We start from the raw sequence: 22,162 nt of genomic DNA on the forward strand, positions 1-22,162 counted from the left end.
TATCTGGCCTGTTCTATTAGCTAAGCTTGTTACCTCGTTTTTCAGCTTGTGAATTGAGTTTTTCATCTCTGTTTGATTTGTTTTTATAGTTTCAATTTCCTTGGAAATATATTCTTTGTGTTCATTGAGTTGTTTTCTGAGCTCCCTAAATTGCCTTTCTGTGTTTTCTTGTATATCTTGGAGTATTTTTAGGATTTCTATTTTAAATTCTCTGTCGTTTAACTCCAAGGTTTCCAATATATTAAATTTTTTCTCCATAGATTTTTCCTCATCTATCTGTGTTACCTCTCTTTCTTTTGTATCCATGATATTCAATTTTCTCTTCCTTGATGGCATGTGAGGGTGGTTTTGTTGATAGTATTAATGAGATTTAATAAAGAATAAAAAGTTAAAAAAATATAAAATTGAAGTTTTTTTTAATTAATAATGAAATAAAGAAAAATAAAATTAAATTAAAATTAAAAAAAAGAAAATTATCCCCCCCCTTTTTTTCTCTTCTCTCCTCTCCCCTCTTTCTTGAGAAAATCTTGTGATGAACTGTGAATTATATTGTACTAAATAGAACAAACAGTGCATGTAATGGAGGGCCTGAATTGGGGAGAAGTAATAAAGGGGGAAAAAAGGGGGTATGGACCCACAAAAAGCAAATAAGGAAAAAATTTGGGTCAAGAATAAAATGATTTGCTTTTAGGTGCTGGCTGACTAAGAGTTATGATGATAGGAATAAGAGGGAAACAGGAAAATGGGGGGACAAATTAAAAAATTACTATTGTATCTAGTGGAACAAGAACTAGATAAAATGGAGAGCCAGGGATGGGAGCACTGCTAGTGAGTTAAAAAGGTGAAGTAAAAACCCCCCAAAATGCCACAAAAGTTTTAGTCCCAGATAAGATAATTTGTTCATTATTGAGGTTTGAATGAGAGGAGACATAAAGGAGAAAGGAATAAACTAATATAGAGGGAGAGAAGAAAGAGAGAGAGAGAGAAAAAAAAGAGGGAACCACTAAAAGAAGAAAAAAGAAAAAAGAGGAGAGAGAGAGAGAGTTAAGGGTTTTGGAGTGCAATCCTCATGGAGAGAAAGGAAGAGGAGAGAAAAGATAATGGGAGATGTAACACTTATGGGTAGTGTAGTTCAAGGAGAGGAGAGAGTAAGACCGGCAGAGAGTGAAATGACCAAATTGGAGGAGGCAAAAAAAAATCCAGAATGAAGATAAGAGAAACAAACGATCAAATATAATAAAATGGGATAGGTTATAATGTCTGCAGATTATTCTTGATTTTGAGAAGTTATCTTCTTGCTTTTTCTTTTCTCTCCCTCTTCCTGGTCGGTGACTCTGTACCCCGGGTTCTGCCCCTTTGGCTCGTTCAGGTAGAGGTTTGCAGTTGATAAGTCTCTATGGCAATATCATGTATTGTGCTTCAGTCTCGGTGGCAGTCGAGGCTCATTAGCATTTATAGGCTCCGACAGTGAGAGAGTCCGTGTTCCTGGAGCCTCTCTCCTAGTCTTTCCTTCCTCAATTAGTAGCCTGAGAATCCAGCTATGGGGTTGCTGCTGCCTCTGCCTGGATAGTAAGAGGCTCAAAGAGCTGGCAACTCCCCACTCTATTCCCACTCAGCACAGGGCTCTGGGTAAGGCTCATCAGTCAGAGCTGCTAGCATAATCAGGCGGGGCTTCCGCCCACTCAAAGACCTCTGGCTCTGCCACTCTGTCCAGTAACACAGGCAGGCGCCCACTCCCGGGGCGCTTGGAGGAAACTCTCACTCACTATCTGTGCACACAGACCAGGATATCAGGCCGGAAGTCTCAAACTCTGAGTGAAACCCCCACCCGCACGGAAAAGTTCCAACGTTGGAATTGGCTCTCAATCCCTCCCTGTGCGCGGCTTTTTCAGGGCACTGGGGCGGCCTGGAGATTCCGCTTTTGGCCCACACAAAGGCCCCTGACTCTGCCCCTCTGTGGGATAATATGGGTGCCCACTGCCGAGGCACTCAGAGGAATCTCTCGCTCACTATCTGCGTGCGCAGACCAGGATATCAGGCCGGCCACCTCACCCTCTGAGTGAAACCCCTGCCCGCACAGAAAAGTTCCAGAGTTGAAATTGACTCTCGCTCCCTCCCCATGCGCGGCTTTTTCAGGGTGCTGGGGCATCCTGAGATTCCGCTTTTGGCCCACACAAAGGCTCCTGACTCTGCCCCTCTGCGGGATAACATGGGCTCCCACTCCTGAGGTGCTCGGAGGAATCTCTTGCCCACTATCTGCGTGTGCTGACCAGGAGATTGGGGAAAATGGCTGCCCCGCTTGTCTTTCTTTGTCTGGGCTTGGCGTGAGTGTTAGCTTGTATTGCCTGGGTTGCCACAGGCACAGTTTTTCCTCAGCTTGGATCTCCGTGCCACAGCTTGGTTCGGCCGTTTGTGCCGTGGCCTGGATCTACTCACCCTTTTGCCTGCCTTAGTTTCTATACTCTCAGTTCCCAGTGAAAGCAGCCCTATTTAGGTTAGTGAGGAAAGCGGAGCATTTCTTACTCCCTATTTCCTTCGCGGTTTGATTATATATTTAGCCAATTTTTCTCTCGAACATACCTTCGGGTGTATTGCAAAACATCTGGAGGCTCGAAGGATAGGTTTTTCTGTTTCTGGTTGAAGATCTTGTTGAGTTTTGGGAGAAATTTATTGGTATCGCTTCCTACCGTGCCATTACTCTGACGACTATAAAGAATTTTTAATAAGGTCTTTTATAGAGGAATGTGAGTGGTATGTTTGGAATAGGTGAGTTGCATCCCAAATTCTGAAATTATCTTTATTTACATAATCATATCTTTAAGATCTTTAATCTATGTACTCTGTACCATTTTGCTTCATATGTGTCCATTAGTAATAATAACCATAATAATTAACATTTGAGTAAGACTTAACATGTGACAAGCACTGTTCTAAGTAGTGTACTCTATGTACTTATTTTTTCCTCATAACAAACCAATAAGGATGAGCAGTTATTATTATTATTGTACAGATGAGGACATCGGTACAGAGAAATTAACTAACGTCCAAGATTACAAAATTAGTGAATGAATTCAAACCTAGGAAGTCTGGTACCTGTGCTCAGGATAATAACCACCACTACTAATACAGACATAGGGAGAGGTACAAATGTGGAGGCATTTATCGTCTGTTGCTTGTTTAAGCACCTGTTGTCTTTACCTTGAACCCCCGAAGGTCAAGGACACAGCACAGCACATTGTAATTTGTCAGTAAATATTTTGTGAATGAATGAGTAAATGAGCTTTGCACTTTCCAAGGTAATTTTGCTATTCCTTATATATTTTCTTATGATTTTCATATTATTTTACAACTAGCACTCTTGGCTTTTCTTTCAAGTCCATTCCAGTATTATTTGGGTGGTTTGTTATAAGACATGTTATGACATTTTAAACCTTTACATATAAAACGCTATTCTTTTGCTGAGACAAAAATGAGCTCTTCCTCTCTTCCTGCTGCTATAATAGCAGATTAAGTGTTTACACGAGGGGAGTTTGCAACCCAGGATTTCAGCAGCAGCTGGTTTCAAATATTCTAGTCAAATCCTGCCTTTGTCCGACCCTTCCTGGCAAGTGTTACCATCAAAGTGTCACTGTGGCTTCCATTAGTCACCGAGTGCTTATTTGGTTGCTATCATCACTTACTCCCTACAACAGTACCACCTAGTTACTTTTGTTTTGACAATTATGGGTTAAATACATTCCTGGGTTTAGTCCTGCTTAAGCTTGCTAGCTCTTTATTTTCAATTAATGCACAGTCGGTTATTTCTTACAAGAGTGAAGCTTTCATTGAACAGGAATCTTTTAAAGCCCCCGTTTTTATTCTTCTTTGCTCTGTATAGCTATAATTTTTTACCTCTGGGCCTACAAAGCTGTGCTCTTTTGTGGTTAATAAAGACTAGTGATCAAAACGAACTTACGCTTTATCCTTAAAATATTGTTCTCTTTTGAGATACCTGTTTGACTGTCCTTTCTTGCTGCCTTTCCATCATCTTTTTAAAGAATTAACTATCAGTCCATGGAATTAATGTCAATTTAAAGAATTGTCCTTTTTTAATTACAAAAATCTCATATTAGCCTTCTCCTTTTTTTGCTATGGTTTTTTAAAATCTAGTAATTTCCTAACAGAGGACCTAAGGGATTAATAAATTTGTTAGCAATTACTTGATAGGCAAAAACATGTTTATTTTTTAAAAGCTCCTTATTTTCTACATAAATTATCCTGCTATCTCTCTCCTAGAACTTTTCCATTTGATATGCATCAACTTGTAAGTAGGCCATAGAAGATTTAAAATGCCTTTCTTAATTAAGAAAGAGGACTAGGAGGTGGAATTTCTGATTCACGAGCAGAAACAGTACCTATTGCAGCAGCTATATGTTGGGGACTTGTCAATAAGGTCTGATTGAAGTGGGATAAAAAATCAGAGATGAGGAACAAAGATAGTGACTTTAGATGCTTCTTTCGAGAGACATAATTGTAAAGAAAAGCAGAGAAGTGAGGAATACCTGGAAATTTTAAATTATAGGTGGGCATTGTAAATAGTGGATAATTTTTTTTTTTTGTATTTTTCTGAAGCTAGAAACGGGGAGAGACAGTCAGACAGACTCCCGCATGCGCCCGACCGGGATCCACCCGGCACGCCCACCGGGGGGGGGGCGCTCTGCCCACCAGGGGACGATGCTCTGCCCCTCCGGGCGTTGCTCTGTCGCGACCAGAGCCACTCTAGTGCCTGGGGCAGAGGCCAAGGAGCCATCCCCAGCGCCCGGGCAATCTTTGCTCCAATGGAGCCTTGGCTGCGGGAGGGGAAGAGAGAGACAGAGAGGAAGGAGGGAGGGAGGAGTGGAGAAGCAGATGGGCGCTTCTCCTGTGTGCCCTGGCCGAGAATGGAACCCGGGACCTCTGCACGCCAGGCCAGGGCCAATAGTGGATAATTTAAAAACTATTTATGCCCTGGCTGGGCAGCTAAGTTGTTTAAAACATTGTCCCGATGTGTCAAGGTTGTGGGGTCAATACCTGGTCGGGGCACATAGAAGAATCAACCAACAAACTCATGGATAAGCAGGAAAAAAAAATGATACTTCTCTCTCTCTCTCTCCCTCCCTAGCCCTCTAAAATCAATAAATAAAATTTTAAATTGTCTTAAAAACAAAAATTCATCTATAAGCCAATATGAATAATACAAGAAACAGATGATGCAAAGAGAGAGGGGGAATAACTTAATTGCAGGAGAAATGTTACTGTATGCTGGGAAGGATAGGGTGCAGGGCATCATGGGATCAGCTGGCCTTGGACAGCTGCGTGAGCACTTCCGTGGCGCTGGCAGTGGAAACTGTTCGCGTGTAGGTAGGTGCACATTGTAGAGAGATAGGGTAGGGCTCATTGGATAACTTCTGTTTTCTCAATGAAGTGTGAACAAAATGTAGTGTTTAAACTGGGGGGAAATGGTAGAAAAGGTTTAAGCAAAGAGGAGAAGGTATAACAGTAATTTAGAAGAGTGGAGACTAGAATTTGTAGACAAGTATCGGGTTTCAACATAATTTAAAAACATGATAAGTTTTTAAATTATCCACTATTTACAAGTATCTGATTCCACCAGGGGAAAATATATAAACCTGTTTTAAGCTCACTCCTCACAGGGAGCCCATTTTGGTTACTTATCAAGCAGCATGTCTTCAGTTACAGTCCATATCGCTATGACTCTTACTCACCATGATTTTCCATTCTGATTCAGACGCCTAGATATTTCTCTTATCTTGCTCTTCAGCCCATTCATGTATTTCAAAATATTTTTCAAGCTTTAGTTTGTATTTTCATGTGTTTGTGTAGGAGCAGAGGTTTCCGAGTGTTTTAGGAGAATTAGAAGTAGAACTTCCACTTCTCTGAATTTCGGGTTCATATTTATACAGGGAGAGTAATAGTACCTATTTGTAGGATTGTGTTGAAGAATTAGAGATGGTATATATGAATTACTAGCCCATAGCTTATCACTGGTAATCAATAAATCATTATAATTATTATTACTACTAAATGTTATTCTTTTTTCCAAAGAATAAAAAGACCTTGCTTCTATACTGCTTTCCTTCCATAGGTAAGGTTAATTTTCGAATTTTTATTTATAATTGATACTTTTTTAAAATAACTTCAATATGGTACAATATTTCTACATTTCTTTGCATTAGTTTGGTTGAAATAAAAGATCATTCTGAATCATAATTTTTTTTTTTGTATTTTAGGTTGTACAATGTTTTTAGGGCCTTGATGTTATAATGCTTGAAAAAAAATAGACTTCAAATAGAATATTTATTTCTTCATGAGACTTTATTCTTATTATGTAGGCAAAATGATAATTAATAATATATTTTGTAAAGTCTGAATAATAACACTGCAGAAAAAATAAGGAGTAGAAAAGCTAACACATAACTTGAAAGGGATTTTTGAAAACTGTCACAATTTTATTCATATTCTCTTTGTCTGCTAACATGTTTCTGATGGCTACAATGTTTTAAACTAAAGCATTATCTCAATTTGAGTACTAATACTAAGAAAGGCTAATCACATGACTTTAGTGCCAATGTGGTTTTTGTTACCACGTTAGAATAGCCATGTCCACCATTGGTATTCTCTAAAGGAATACGGGTACTACCAAATCAGTGTTCAATCTGTAAAGGAGAAATATGAGATATTGACATAAAGAACCTTTATTCAATCTCTTCTTCCATGTTGGTCTGCTCTAGGGTGTGTATCTCTCTTTCAGGTAGTAACCCATATTCATTTAGGAACGACTCCACATCCCCAGCAAAGAATTCTTCAGCCAACTGTTCAGCAACACTAATAAAATTGCTGATGAGTTCCCCACCTTTGTAGACGAGCAGAGTGGGGAGTACATCTGAGGAAAAGCGCTCCCCAGCACCTGTATTAGAAGCTTTTATTTTACAAAACTTGACCATAGGGTATTCAGCTGCAAGGCATGCTAGGCTATTGTTGAGGGCATCACAGCCCTTAATGCCGTTTTCGTAAATGTGAACAACGATCGTGGTGATTTTCTGCTCCTTCTCAATGGTTTCCAGAAATTGCTCCCCACTTTCCAGGTCATACACAAACCCGTATCTAGGCCCAAAGCTCAGCTTCTGGTGCATGTCCTGCATACACTGTCTACGGTATTTACGAAGGCAATTTTCATCTTCTTTGTCTTTGTGGATTAGTTCATATTCTTGAATGCTCATCTGGGAATAAATGAAAGAATGACAGAGATTGCTCAGCCAGAAATTCGTATTCTTTAGACACATCAAATCCATCCTCAACTCAAAGAGTCTGCATTTGCTGTGCCCTCTACCCCACAAGGTGGCCTTCTCCCTTACATCATTCAAGCTTCTGTTTAGATGTCACCTTCTCTGATTATTCTACCTAAAAGAGTCCCTGCCCTTTGCTTTCTATTCCTTATATGAGATTAGTTTTTCTTCATAGCAATAAACACTACCTGATATGGTATTATGTATTTATTTGTTTAATTATCTAATATTATTTTTACTTTTAAAAAACTTTATTGAATTTATTGAGGGAATGTTGATTAATACAATTATAAAAGTTTCAGGTGTACAATTCTTTTTTGTGTGTGACAGAGACAGAGAGAGACAGAGAGAAGGACAGACAGGAAGGGAGAGAGATGAGAAGCATCAATTCCTAATTGCAGCACCTTCATTGCAGTTATTCATTGATTGCTTTCTCATATGTGCCTTGACGGGGGGTGGGGTGTGTGCTACAGCAGACCGAGTGACCCCTTGCTCGAGCCAGTGACCTTGGGCTCAAGCTGGTGAGCCTTGCTCAAACCAGATGAGCCTGTGCTCAAGCTGGAGACCTTGGGTTGTTGAACCTGGATCTTCTGCATCTCAATCCGAAGCTCTATCTATTGCGCCACCGCCTGGTCAGGCTCAGGTACACAATTCTTTAATACATCATCTATATATTGTATTGTGTTTTCACCCACCCAATAAAGTCTCCTTCTGCCACCATTTCCCCTCCTTTACCCCCTTCTACCTCCCAGCACACACTTTCCCTCTGGTAATCACCTACTGTTATCTGTCTATGAGTTTTGTTTGTTTGTTTGTTTGTTTTGCTTAATTCCCTTAATTTTTTTCACCCAGCTCCCCAACCCTTCTTCCCTTTAACAGCTGTCAGTCTGTTTTCTGTATCTATGAGTCTGATTCTACTTTGTTTCTTTGTTTCTTTTGCTCCACTAGGGCAGGAATTTTATTTGTCTCATTCACTACTCTTCAATATCTGCTGCAGCTATAGTGTCTGGGACATAATAAGTGTTCAATAATTATTTCATGATAGAAATGCATACATAAATATTGCTGAATATATAAATAGTTGGGCCATGAGATGATCACAAGGTCAGTCAGAAACATGCCACTAAATTACCCATCACTTTGTATGGGAAAAAGGAATAACTCAGTAAGGTCTACTCTGGAATGAGTTTTATTAAAATACACACACACACACACACACATTTAAACATGTTCTCAACAAATGCCTTTAGACATTAGTGTCTCCTCCACAATAGTTGTTAAAAGATTATATCATATCATTAACTAATTTTTTTTTGGATATGTAGACTGGAATTCAACCAAGACAGTTTTTACTGCTATTTAGAGTTTATCAGATTAGCCAGGAGGTCCGTGCTGTGCCAGCAGCCTCAGCATCATCTGAGGAGTTCTGGGAAATGCAAATGTCTGGGCTCCACCCCAGATCTATCAAATCAGAACCTGTAAAGGTGAGGCTGAGCGAGGCACATTTAAACAAGCCCTCTAAGCCATTCCTATCCACGGGTTTAGACTACAGTGAGAAATGACCTAACTTTCATCTTCCAAGGCAGTTACTTGTCACTGCAGCTGGAAAATAAAATTACTTGCAGAATCTTTCTTAATAGCTATGTTATCATCACCTTATTCAATGGAGTGTTAAAAATACATCCCCCACCACCACTGCCACCACACTAAACAAAGGAGGTGGAGGAAGGAGAAGACAAGGTATAAAGGAGCAATAAACGTTCTAAAGAGAGGTGGGGCAGCCCAGATCCACGGAGTTTAGACAGTTCCCAGGGGGTCAATCAGCCTTAGCATCAAGTTACCTCTCAAACAGCAACTGCTGACTATATTTAAAGTAGATAATTGAGAAGGCAAAAAACCAAAAACAATAACAACACCAAAAACCACACTGGTATTTATGTTTTAAAAAATCTATGTCTTAGGCACTTTACATAGATTATTTTACTCAATCCTCACAACAAACCTATGAGGTAGGTATTATTACAGAATTTCACAGAAGATACTGGGATTCAGGTTAAGGTTAAGTAAAGGTATCTGATGCTTTCGTATGTCCTTCTCTTGTTTCTGCCTCCTATATTTTTCTTTTTTTTTTAATTTTTTTTAAATTTATTTATTCATTTTAGAGAGGAGAGGGAGAGAGAGAGAGAGAGAGAGAGAGAGAGAGAGAGAGAGAGAGAGAGAAGAGCTGGAAGCATCAACTCCCATGTGTGCCTTGACCAGGCAAGCCCAGGGTTTTTGAATCGGCAACCTCAGCATTTCCAGGTTGACGCTTTTATCTACTGCGCCACCACAGGTCAGGCTCCTATATTTTTCTAATGTTCTCATTCTTTTTTTTACTGTATTATTATTTTTTTCTGCTTTAAGATTATTGTTTCAATTTAACTTATTTTAACGCTAAAAGCTGTTAAATGTTTTGTATAAATTTCAAATTGCTACTCTGGTTCTGTGAATTTTGTCACAAATGTTTACTTTGATGTTTGAGCTTTTTTCTGAGAACTTGTTCCATTTACATATTCAGGTCTATAGATATTTAGGCATTTATATACATTTCTAAAGATTAGCATTAGTACATCTTTCCTGGTTATAATGTCTCCTGTTTGTGTAGCATTTTACATGTTTCCAAACACTTTTACATTTTTTCTCTCTCTCCATATCCCTTCAAAGCAGATAGAGTAGGTGTTGTTACAGTTCCTAAGATGGGAACATTTGACTGTCTCTTCCACATCATTTAATGACACAGTGAAGGAACAAAAACCTGAAAATCAGATCTTCGACTGGAAAATGTTTACAATGGCCAAGCAGCCTGGAAGCAAGGGTGTTTCTGAAGCACTGTTCACTAAGAATCAATATATGACAACGCATGGACACTGGTTTGGGGGTCATCTACTAAAGTGATTTTTCCTGCAGTGAAAATCAGTCTATGGTTTCTATTCTTAATATTGTTGTTGTTATATAAATTGATACATGCTAGTTATAAAAATTCAAAAATGACCGAAAAGCCAAAGGAAAAAAATAATGTCACCGCTCTGATACCCTAATGTTACTCTTTATGCACATAGACATACATATTATATAACAAGTAAGTAAGTGAGATTAATGCAATTGTGCTGTAAAAAAGATGTGATTCATGTTTACACACTGTAAATGATTTATTACTGATTTTTCCTTAGCTTACCTTCCTGCTGACTCTTTCCTTCAAGTCTTTGTCGTCCCTACTCTGAGGCGAAGACAGTTGTCTGAGAATCTCCTTCTTGCTCTGCGGGACCGAGTCACTATCTTCGCTCTCTAATTTAAACTTTCTCCAATCATGTATTACTCCTTTGGGTCCTGCAATACAATTTAAAACCTTTTTATTCCCTTTTTGTTTTCAAAAGGACTTTATACAATTGAAATTTGTGTAAATACTGCCATGAGAATAGGCTTCTTCTGTATCAGAAACAAACATCTTGCTTTGGCTGAAATTTTTGACTGTCCTCAAAAAAATGTTCTCCTGCTAGTCCTGTTAAATGGGTTTTGGCAAAGAATCTCTCTGTACATCTGCATTAGTGAAAATAGAAATTATGGACTTTGAACTATTGTCAAATCTTGGGGGTAAAGATATTTTTTAAATGTATAGAGAGGAAGCTACAATTTTAGAAAAATAGCACTTTTATGATATAAGAAACGAGCTTCAGCCACAAACTAAAATCGGCACCTTACTAGTAACAAAGCAACAATAACAATAGCACATAAAAAATAAAAAAAGTCCAGAGGGAAGCCTAACCTCAATTAACAACACAAAAATGCTTTAAGAAAATCGTTATATAACCATCCTATTCCTTGTAAGATTCTAAGACTATTTTACCACTATAGAAAGGATCGGATTTGCAGATTTAAATCAAGGATGATCCAACTGGAATGCTGATGCTCAACTGCCTTGATAAATAATAACAGTGCTTGGAAGAAGATCTAAATTCTTGAAACTTTGCAGTTTCATACATTCTTCACCAAAGCTTGGCCATATCCATACTTTTAATATCGTTATTATATATGTGGATGTATTTTTTCTTTCTCCACATATTTCCTAATAATTTTTATTTATATAATTTTAATATAAATTTATTTATACAGTGTGGGGCAAAAGTAAGTTTACAATTGTGAGTACACGAAACACAGTTCTCATACTATTTATTACTTATTATCGTATTAATATTCATACAACTGTGAACCTAATTTTCCCACCCCTGTATATATTATGTTCAGGCAATTACTGTTTTTGGTTTACTTGCGATGTCTTCACTTTCAGATATGTGTTTTGCACATACAAAATATGCACGGCATAATGTGTTTATATTTACAGAAAAGAGAATATTTTTTTCTGCCTTTAAAAGAAATAGTAATATGTATACTTCCTTTAACCTTGCTTTTTTTTTTTACTTCATAATATATTTCAGAGATTTTTTTCCACCTATGCACATTAAAGAGATGCTTCCTTTTAAGAAAAACTGGAGTTATGGTATTCCATTGTATAGATATTAATTTACTTAAACAGTTTCTTTTTGATGCTTATTGTTGCTTCCACATTTTTCCTATGACAAATGTAAGTCTTAGGTGTTTTGGAGGAATATTGATTTAAGAATTTTTTATCATTACCTCTATTATTTCTTTTTCATAGTCAAAAAATTAAAAACTTCATTAACCTTTTGTTCTACCATTGTTTACAATTGTAAAGAAAGTTCATAATGGAAGAAATCAAAAGAGAGGACAATGGCTTGATTTTACTGTATTGAGGGAGGTCTTCCAATGTTCTCAATAATTAGTGTTTCTAATTAAATTTCTCATTCCTGGACATCTAAATAAAACTGTTTGTAAAATATTTGATCTCAAATTAATTTACCTACTCAATTATTTGTAAATGATTCCATCAGACCACTCAAAGGTATAACATACATCATACTAAAGAGTGGCAGTAAGAACATTAGAGCTCTCCCTATTTAATTTATTTTTTTTAATTTTATTTATTTATTTTAGACAGAGGGAGGAGAGAGAGAGAGAAGTGGGGAGGAACAGGAAGCATTAACTCCCATATGTGCCTTGGCCAGGTAAGCCCAAGGTATCAAACTGGCAACCTCAGCATTCCAGGTTGACACTTTATCCACTGTACCACCACAGGTCAGGCTCCCTATTTAATTTAAATTTAATAGTTAGTTCTCTTCCTATAGCTTTGCTTACCTGTATGTGTGGCCTGTCCTTCAAAGTCTTCTTCTAAACTTTGGCTTTTGGCTTCTTCCATTTTGGGGGATTAGATTTGATATAATCTATAGGATGAACAAAGAAGTGATGACAGATGAGAAAAAAATAAGTAAACAAACAGATATTTTTCTGCTGTCAGGCTCCATGGAAGTTAAGGATTATTACCAATGATGAAGTATTTAGTATGTTTCTATCTGCTTGTACAAAGACACTAACATTTGTGTTATTAAAGATATTTGGACCTATGGGTTTTATATAATTCATAGTTTGTCTTCTTTAATTTAAAAATTCTTCAGTTTAGGTCTATGTACTTAGTAAACATAATTTATTACTGATTTTCTCTTTTTTATTACTGTTTTGTTACTGAATTTCATAATATTATATCCCAATATTTTATATAATAAAATTTTTAATTAATAACAATTATATACTTATCTACTATAAACATTTATTATGTGTCAGGTAGTTTTTTCAGTTATATTAAGTGTCAAAAACTATTTCATTCTCACACAACCATGTACGGCTTGGGCAAGTATTAGTGTCACGTTACCACTGAGGAAGCTGAAGGATGGAATTTAAGTTACTTGCTCAAGATCACATAGTAAGTGGTAGAGCAAGGAATGGCTGTAGGATTGGTTTTAGGACTAAATCTTAAACCATTACACTATAATGAAAATTAACAGGCTACCATCAAGCCACTTTTTCTCAATATGGTTTGACAAATTCAACTTCTGAACTGTCATTAAAGAAAGATGAGCTAAGGAATAGCGCTATTCAAAATTTAACACCATAACATCTCTTCATTCCTTAGCAAGTTTTGGGGATGTTACCCACCAAGCAAATGCAAACAAGCCATAATTATACCTATAGAATTTTGAGACACTGTAAGATATATCACAAAATCTACCAAAAGCACATGGAATTATATTTGTCAGAAACTCCTTGATATCCTCATATAGAACCTATTTATTCTTAGTTCACACTCAAATCCAACCTATTTGCTTATTTATCTTTCCATTATCTGGTAAACTCTATTATTACACATACTAACACGTTCTCTAGGGCGTCCATATAATTGTGATTTTCTTGACATTTTCAAATCAGGGAAGATATACTAGTAGTGCATATGCTATTTTTTCACACTTTTTTCTTTCTCTATCTTTTCCCTTTGTCTCTTTCAAAGTCAGCTTTAAGTATTTGTGTATGTGTGTGTGTGTGTGTGTGTGTGTGTGTGTGTGTGTGTGTGTGTGAGAGAGAGAGACAGACAGACAAGAAGGAGAAATAAGAAGTATCAATTCTTTGATGCGGCTCCTTATTTGTCCAGTGATTATTTTAAGTATTGATATCATCCAGTTTATGCTGTGATCCAGCTTGCCTTTTTATTGATTTACACTTCAGCCTTGGACTTGGTCTGTTTGGTACTTTCCTAAGACACAGAATGGCAAACAAAAACTGTCATGATTCCTTTTTACTTTTGCTTCTGCTTACAATGTTTGGACTGGTCTCAAAATTGTATTGTTTCCCTCACTAAAGCCTCTACCCAGAATCACTGGAGGTCAAAGGTCTTGGACAATTTAATTTTATTCACTTGAACAAGAAAAAGCTTTCAAGAAACAGCTGTCAAGAGAGTAACAATTCATTCTTTTAATTGCTGCAATTAATAATAATTTTTGCTGTCCTGGCCTGATAGCTCAGTTGGTCTCAAAGTGCAGAGGTTTCTGGTTCAATTCCTAGTCAGGGAACATACAGGAACAGATCAGTGTTCCTCTTTCTCTGTCTCTCTTGCTAAAATCAATTAATAAAAAAAATTTAAATGCCTAATAAAAATAATTTTTGCATCTAAGAAAAATGAATATTATTGCTTTGCTTCAAAAGAATAATGGAAACTTATTTGATTATTTCAATAGCTGTCTAGTCCTCAAAAAAGTAGAGATTCAAGCAGTCTCTTTTGTTTTGCAAGAGTAGATAGTTAGCCTGACCAGGTGGTGGTGCAGTGGATAAAGCGTTGGACTGGGATACGGAAGACCCAGGTTCGAGACTCCAAGGTTGCCAGCTTGAGCGCAGGCTCATCTGGTTTGAGCAAAGCTCACCAGCTTGGATCCAAGGTCATTGGCTTGAGCAAGGGGTTACTCAGTCTGCTGAAGGCCCATGGTCAAGGCACATATGAGAAAGCAATCAATGAACAACTAAGGTGTCGCAATGTGCAACGAAAAACTAATGATTGATGCTTCTCATCTCTCCTCCCTATCTATCCCTCTCTCTGACTCTCTCTCTGTCTCTGGAAAAAAAAAAAGAGTAGATGGTTATCTGTCGTAGCTACTTCTTACAGTAAATATACATAAGATTTAAAAAAATCTAAAAATAATTTTATTTCAAATGTTGAAGAGACATAAGCCTCACTTGCTTCTTGACAACTTAGTTGTCACTCTAGCACTGTAGACAAAAAAGGAAATTTCATTCTATGAAAGGAATTTTGCCAATTTCAAAGGATTTCTTTATTGAAAAGATAATCCAGTTACTTGGGAAAAACTTGATTGAATTAGTATCTGTTAAGAATAGACTATCCCAGGCATTTCCCTGGGCTCTGAAAAGCATGAGGAATGAAACTCTCCTAGCATGGCACTCACAAATCCTAAGGCTTAAGTCAGCTGCTTTACCTATTTAGTAAAACTCAGAGTCCATTCTGACCTAATATCTTTATTTTACTTTAAGTGCAAAGATTGGTGAAATCCAATTTTTTTTTTTACTACCGGGAGAGCCAGTGAACAGAGACAGAATTTGGAAGAAACATATTGAAACATGAGGCATATTTGCTCATGTAGAGAAAGACTCAGTATAGTATTTTATCCATACTCCTGTTAATATCTCCTGTCATCAAATAATTTATCTTCTTCAAAATTTGCACCAGTATCTTAAAATTAATTGAATTAGTATTTGGAAGGTGCTTAGATCCTGACACATAGTAAAATGTTCTGTGAGTCTGTAAAATAAAAGAAAAGCCCCAGAGTGAGTTGATAACACTGAGCATGGTTTCCTGGTATCTTTGTCTGCTTGAGCTGCTACAACAAAATACTACACATTTTGAGGCTTAGGTAACAGGAACTTATTGTCTCTCAATTAGTAGGCTGGAGGTCCCAGATCAAAGGCTGGCAGGGTAGGCTTTTGGTGAAGCCTCTCTTCCTGGCTTGCAGATAGCCACCTTGTCATTGTGTCCTTACATGGTAGAGAGAGAGAGGGAGCTCTCTGGTGTCCCTTCTTGTAAGGACACTTAATCCTGTGGATCAGGGCCCTACCCTTACAACTTCATTTAGCCATTAATTACTTTCTTATTGATTACTTTAGTAGTTCCCTCCTCAAAGATTCCTGAGACCAAGAATAGTACCAAACCCTATATATTCTATGATTTGATTTTTCCTATACAGACGTACCTATAATAAAGTTTAATTTTTGAATTAGGTATAGTAAGCAATGATAAAGTAGAATAATTATAGCAGTATACTGTGAAAAAGAGTTTTGTGAATGTGGGAACGTGGTCTCTCTCTTCCTCTCTCTCTAAGTATCTCATTGTATTTTATGTACAGCGTGGAAATGCTGGACAAAGAGATGAGTCACATCCCAAGTGGCACAGAGCGGGATGACATAGGATGGCGTGAGATTTCATCACGCTACTCAGAACACCGTGCAATTTAAAACTTATGAATTGTCTATTTCTGAAATTTTCCATTTAATTTCTTCAGACTGTGATTGACCACATGTAACTGAAACCATAAAAAGAAAACTGCAGATAAGAGGGACTACTATATCAAAAAATTACCTTTGGGGGCCAGTCATCACATGAATTTTGGGGAACACAACTCACTCTATAGCACTTGGCTTTGACTTTCATAAAGAATGATCTAAATTATGTAGGTGCTGGCCACTGTGTTTGCTCTGGGCCTGCGTGACCTGCCTTTTCCATACGTCCTAAGGCTCTGGCGATGGGATTTCTCGGGGTTCCCCATCTGTCCTGTATGGATAACAGTTAGGGAAATGAGGCACACCTGAGATTAACTAGTCCATTTTGTGGATTCTTCCCTCGCTCCTTCCCTGCAGCTGGACCCACATTCTGGGATAGCACAGAAGATCCTACCATAATAATAGGCTAGGAAGCCCCTGCTTGTCAGGTAATACAAATGCCACTTATTTCCTTGGCCAGTGCCTGGCTTGTTCTGATGTCTTGATGATAATAATTTCAATAACTATTATGTTCTGTTGAGAAATAAAAGGCATGGATGCCAGGGGAAAGATGGCTCAGGAGAATTTATTCCATTTTATTTAGTAGTTCTGAGGTTCAGATAAATGTGTCTTCATTTCTTTTATAAAAAATTGTAATGAAAGGTTTTAGATGACGTATGCTAATAGTGGTTTCCCTAAGTACAGAGTAAAAAGGTTAAGTAACCAAACATTCAAATTACCTCTCTACCAATGGCGTGCATGGACTCTTTCCATCAACATAAAAACACAGAAAACAAAGAGCACTGAAGTAGCTCCAATGTGGAATTTTCAAAATAAGTTCTTTTGTTGTACAATGGAAAACAAATAATCTTCCTTCTTATACCTGAATGCATATGTTTCCTTTTGGAAACAAAATAAGATGCTGTCCCAGAGAAAATACTGTGCTAAAAATGATATTATTGTATCTGAACATGGTTGGCCATGAGGTACCAATAACTGGGAATCAAGTACTGAAAAGTGCTTGATTAAAATAAATTTTAATTCAACTAAAGTGGAATCTAGCACATTATCTCTAAGGCCTATCTGAAACCAAGCAAGACTGCTAGGTGGGGGACATCTAGAGAAATTGTGTTTCCCCTTCACTTTTGATGGAAACCTGGATTCTGTGTCTTGATCTGTGCCCCACAAGATGTCACACTGTATGCTGCCCACCTCACAGGGCTTCGTGGTCCACCTTTCTCTACCTCTAAGCACACATCTCATTAGCTCTCTGCTCTCCTGCATTTTCCAAGGTGACTGTGAGCTAATCTGATCAGCTAAACCAGGCTAATGTTCTCACCAAAGCTAATGTATTAATGTCAGATGTTTTAAACCTGTCACGCCTGTCCTCTGTCTTTTCTTCCTTACTAGAGAATGATTGGGGGCGGGGAGGGGGGTGGATTTGTCATCAAATAGGTTTGACAGCACCATGTCCAATCACGGGAGTTATGGGAGTTATTACTGGCTTGTGGAGACTTCCATTATCTCTCAAAACATACATGTAGCTCTAATGATTTTGCCCACGTCATACTTCTTCCACCAAGGAGGAACTAAGCTTGTGGGCAGGAATCACGCATTTTCAATGCTTCCAAGTGACAGAATAGCATAATGATTAGCATATAGGGTGGGGCAAAAGTAGGTTTACAGTGGTTCCCATGAAAAATAATACAATAACTAGTAAGTAATAATACATGAATAAACTTTGTGTTTTGCATACCCCTGACTGTAAACCTGTTTTCCCCCCACCCTGTATAAGCACATGAACACTTGGATTCAAATGTAGCCAATTGACCTTGAGCAAATCACTAAAACTCTCTGTGCTTTATTTTTTATATCTGTAAATTGGAGTAATAACAATTTCTACTTCAAAGGCTGTGTGAAGACTAAATAATGTAAAATGTATATGTAGAACCTATTAATACTTAGTGGTAGTTAGTAGTAGGAACTTAATGGGTATTGAATAAAAATGAAAATTAGTAAATAATTAAAAATTTGAAACACTAAAACCAAATATTTATAATAGATACAGTCGAATTAATATAAATTTTGTTTATAGATGTATGTACTCTAAATTTACCTTGGTTTGCTCCTACTACATACAAATATTCTCTTATTTCTTCTGAAGAAAATAGAAATGTCAGGATCTTACAGAAAATTCAGAGCAGATATCTTGTTCTGAATATCTTAATATCTTATAAATACATTATTCTAACACATATGGTTTGAATTTCATTATAGACATTATTGCTAATGGTTCATATATATTTTGACAACTTATGTAATATCAAATCCAGTTTATAACTATAATATTTAGGCAAAAAATCACCTTAATAAGATGATTTCTAAACTTTTTTCTAGCTTTTAGTGTTAGGTGTTTCTAAGTCACATGAATAATGGTAAAAAATATCTATTTAAAATGGATGTTACTAAAGCTATTTTTGCAACTAATGGAAATATTTCTGGGAAAACAGTAATAAAGTCTTCATTTATTTTCATGACACAAACTGTAAAGCTTACTGTAATAATAATCACCTCCATGCATGCAAAATAGCAGAAAAATAAAACCAACTGAAAGAAATATTTCACCAAATTTAACAAATAGCAGCAAAAATTCCTGTATTCTTTTCTTTTAAAAATATTATTAATATTGTTTCATTAACTTTTGAGGTAAGCTTCTGAAATAAAATAAATATTATTATTCCTACTTTAAAGGCTAAAAACAAAGCAACAAAAAATGTAATATTAAGGAAAAAGTCCAAGGACACACAACTGGTTAAGTGATTCAGAGGTCTGAGAGAGTTTAGTGCTGAATGTAATACTCCCTTTTACAGCATAGGAGTCAACTTTCCAAGTACAAAATGCAATGAATCCTCATTTCTTTCCTTCAACTCTCCTTTCACTCAATGGAAGGACTGGAGAATTTTAAATTTCAAAATTAATTCTCTATTCATGGTTTTATTTCAACTTTCTAGAATTATCAGACTCAAAATTGTGTGTTTATTCTGAATTTTCATTAATGAAGATGTCTAGTGCAAATATTTAATTGTCTTTATAGTAAAATTGTAAGTTAATGCTCCTTTGCAATATTTTTAAAAAGAATACACAATATTATATAAACAGTGAAATTGTTATTCTTTCCCTAAAGGTAAAATTTTAAAAATTATATTATTGGGAAGACTGTCCATGACTCACAGTTTGGTTCTCTGTGCGTGGTGTCCTTATGTTCAGTGGATAAGAATCTTTGTACACAGAATTCCTCTTGAACTTGGACAGGTTTAAGCTCAGATTTAAGATCCTGGATATTGATGACCCTTGCAGAAATAGCTCTGTACCAGTAATAGGATTGACATAAGGGAATTAACAAAGGCTATTCATGAACACTAAGGCAAAAATAGACAAAGAAAAAAGCTTCAAGTCCAGTGGTAAATGCAATCTTTGTTCACCCATTGTATGTTATTTCTTTTTCAGCATGAACTGCTATTTATTTTCTAAAAGAAAAAAGCTAGTTTTCCTGATTAAGAAGTTTTTCTTGATTTAACTGTAATAACTCCTCAACAACATTTGGTAGGTACATTTTTCCTCTTAAACTCACCAACTACTTTCTTGTCCCTTTTTTGTGCCTTGAAATGTCTCATACATTAAAATTAAAACCATTTATTTATTTATTTATTTATCTATCTATCTATTTTGCTAAAAACAAAAAGTCTCAGCAGTTTGAATATGGTCTTTAGTACTGTTAATGACCTCTGCTTTATTGTATCTTTTCTAGTCTTTGTTCCATTATATTGGTCATTTCGCTCTTCTTCCATGTGCCATTCTAAACAATGAACTTTCATTTATCAACAACTTATTGACTGCCTATGCTTACCTGGGGGATGCTTACCAAAAGTACTATTACAGTCTTCAGAAATTAGACTTTTGCAATGAGATGTCAGTTCAAGGCTATCCCATAGAATGAACATTCTATGAACTAAGAGTAGTCAGTTTATAGTTTGCAGGATGCATCAGATGGTCGAGAGACAACCATTACATGAGTGTAATTTTGCCAAAAAAGAAACACAGGAAGGAATATCCAAAAATCCAATACGATTAACTACCTACTAGGAATGAATAGAAATGAAAGATTAAGGATGAGGGAGTGACTCCTTTCCAAGTATAATTTTTGTACAGTTTGACTTTTCTAACGATGATAATATTTTATACATGCAAAATAAACACACAGAGTAATATAAAGCCAGTAAGAATGAGGGAAATATAAAATGGAATACAAACAGAGGCAAGTGAAACTAAGTATTTCAAATGAAAAATCCAATGATATTGAAGGTAGATGGGCAATTATTATGTAGCAACAGTCATGGTAATAATTTTACTTTTGGAAAACGACCAACATTTATTATGTTCACAATTCTACGGGTCAGGAATTCAGTCAAAGCACAGCAGGGATGATTTGTCCGTACTTCATCTTATCTGGGGCCCTACCTGAAGTGGCTCCAAAGGCTGGGGGTGGCTGGAATGGCTTCACTGGGACCACATGCTTGGGACCTTGATTCTTTTGTACATGGCAACTGTTGAACAATAATAACAGAATGATTGCTTCATTCACATGTCCCATGTTGCCTGGGCTAGAACAGCCAGGACTCGTTGACATTTTTTCTCTACACATGTCAGTCCCAGAATAATTAGACTTCTTACATAGCAGATGCCTCTCCCCTATCCCCTACCCCCCAAAGAGCAAGAGTCACAATAATGAATTACAAGGGGCCCAAGAGAAGCTTTCTAAAGGAGGAAATGTCTAAATAGATTATGGTATAATCTTAGTAATAGTTATTATGCAACAATGAGAAGTAATGATGTACCAGTAGCTCTATATGGACTAACTTGGGTAGCTCTCCAATGGTATACTACTCAGCCTTAAAGAAGAAGGAATGTGGCCCTGGCCGGTTGGCTCAGCGGTAGAGCGTCGGCCTGGCGTGCAGAAGTCCCGGGTTCGATTCCCGGCCAGGGCACACAGGAGATGCGCCCATCTGCTTCTCCACCCCCCCCTTCCTCTCTGTCTCTCTCTTCCCCTCCCGCAGCCGAGGCTCCATTGGAGCAAAGATGGCCCGGGCGCTGGGGATGGCCCTGTGGCCTCTGCCTTAGGTGCTAGAATGGCTCTGGATGCAACAGAGCGACGCCCCAGAGGGGCAGAACATCGCCCCCTGGTGGGCATGCCGGGTGGATCCCGGTTGGGCGCATGCAGTAGTCTGTCTGACTGCCTCCCCATTTCCAGCTTCTGAAAAATGAAAAGAAAAAAAAAAAAAGAGAAGAAGAAGGAATGTTACCTTTTGTGACAACATGGAGGAACCTGGAGAGTATTATACTAATGAAATAAGTTACATAGACACAGAGAACAGTATGTATGGTGATCACCACAGAGAGAGGCACGTGGTGGCAGGTAGAAGAGGATAAAGGGGATAAATAGTGATGGAAGGAGATTTGACTTTGGGTGGTGAACACACAATACAGTACACAGATGATGTATTATAGAATTATATGCTTGAAATGTATATAATTCCATTAGTCAATGTCATCCCAATAAATTCAATAAAAATTAAAAAAGAAATGTGCTATTACTCAAAAAAATTATTATTTTAAAATATATTTTTTCTAATAATAAATTATGTATTTCGTGTCTGTATTTCTGTTAGAACGACAAGGAAAAAGCTGCCAGACTTCTGACTACAGCAGTATCACCAGCAGGAAGCACAACTTCAATTACACCACAAAGCTCTTCCCATGATCTCTTTTTCTCTCAAGTGATATTTTATTTTGTG

The 22,162-nt window shown here is 37.1% G+C and overlaps 1 protein-coding gene across 1 annotated transcript; it reads right to left on the bottom strand.

Annotated features, from left to right (window-relative positions):
- Positions 1–6,335: 6,335 nt before the first annotated feature.
- Positions 6,336–19,625, bottom strand: PDC (phosducin). Its single transcript, XM_066366046.1, has 4 exons — positions 19,542–19,625; positions 12,576–12,661; positions 10,540–10,691; positions 6,336–7,259 (listed from the first exon to the last, which is right to left on the bottom strand). Exons 2-4 carry the CDS (start codon positions 12,634–12,636, stop codon positions 6,735–6,737), a joined length of 738 nt encoding a protein of 245 aa, XP_066222143.1. The 5' UTR covers positions 12,637–12,661; positions 19,542–19,625; the 3' UTR covers positions 6,336–6,734.
- Between the last annotated feature and the right edge of the window lie 2,537 nt (positions 19,626–22,162).

The sequence above is a fragment of the Saccopteryx leptura genome, chromosome 2 (genome assembly GCF_036850995.1).
Source record: "Saccopteryx leptura isolate mSacLep1 chromosome 2, mSacLep1_pri_phased_curated, whole genome shotgun sequence".
NCBI classification, from domain to species: Eukaryota; Metazoa; Chordata; class Mammalia; order Chiroptera; family Emballonuridae; genus Saccopteryx; species Saccopteryx leptura.

Bases quoted from the DNA above. Each gene is read 5' to 3' on its own strand.
- PDC (XM_066366046.1), bottom strand. From the start codon at position 12,636: ATGGAAGAAGCCAAAAGCCAAAGTTTAGAAGAAGACTTTGAAGGACAG. The intron at 10,692-12,575 runs GTAAGCAAAGCT...ATTGTATTGCAG, and splicing joins AGGACAGGCCACACATACAG to GACCCAAAGGAGTAATACAT. The intron at 7,260-10,539 runs GTAAGCTAAGGA...ATTTATTCCCAG, and splicing joins AGGAAAGAGTCAGCAGGAAG to ATGAGCATTCAAGAATATGA.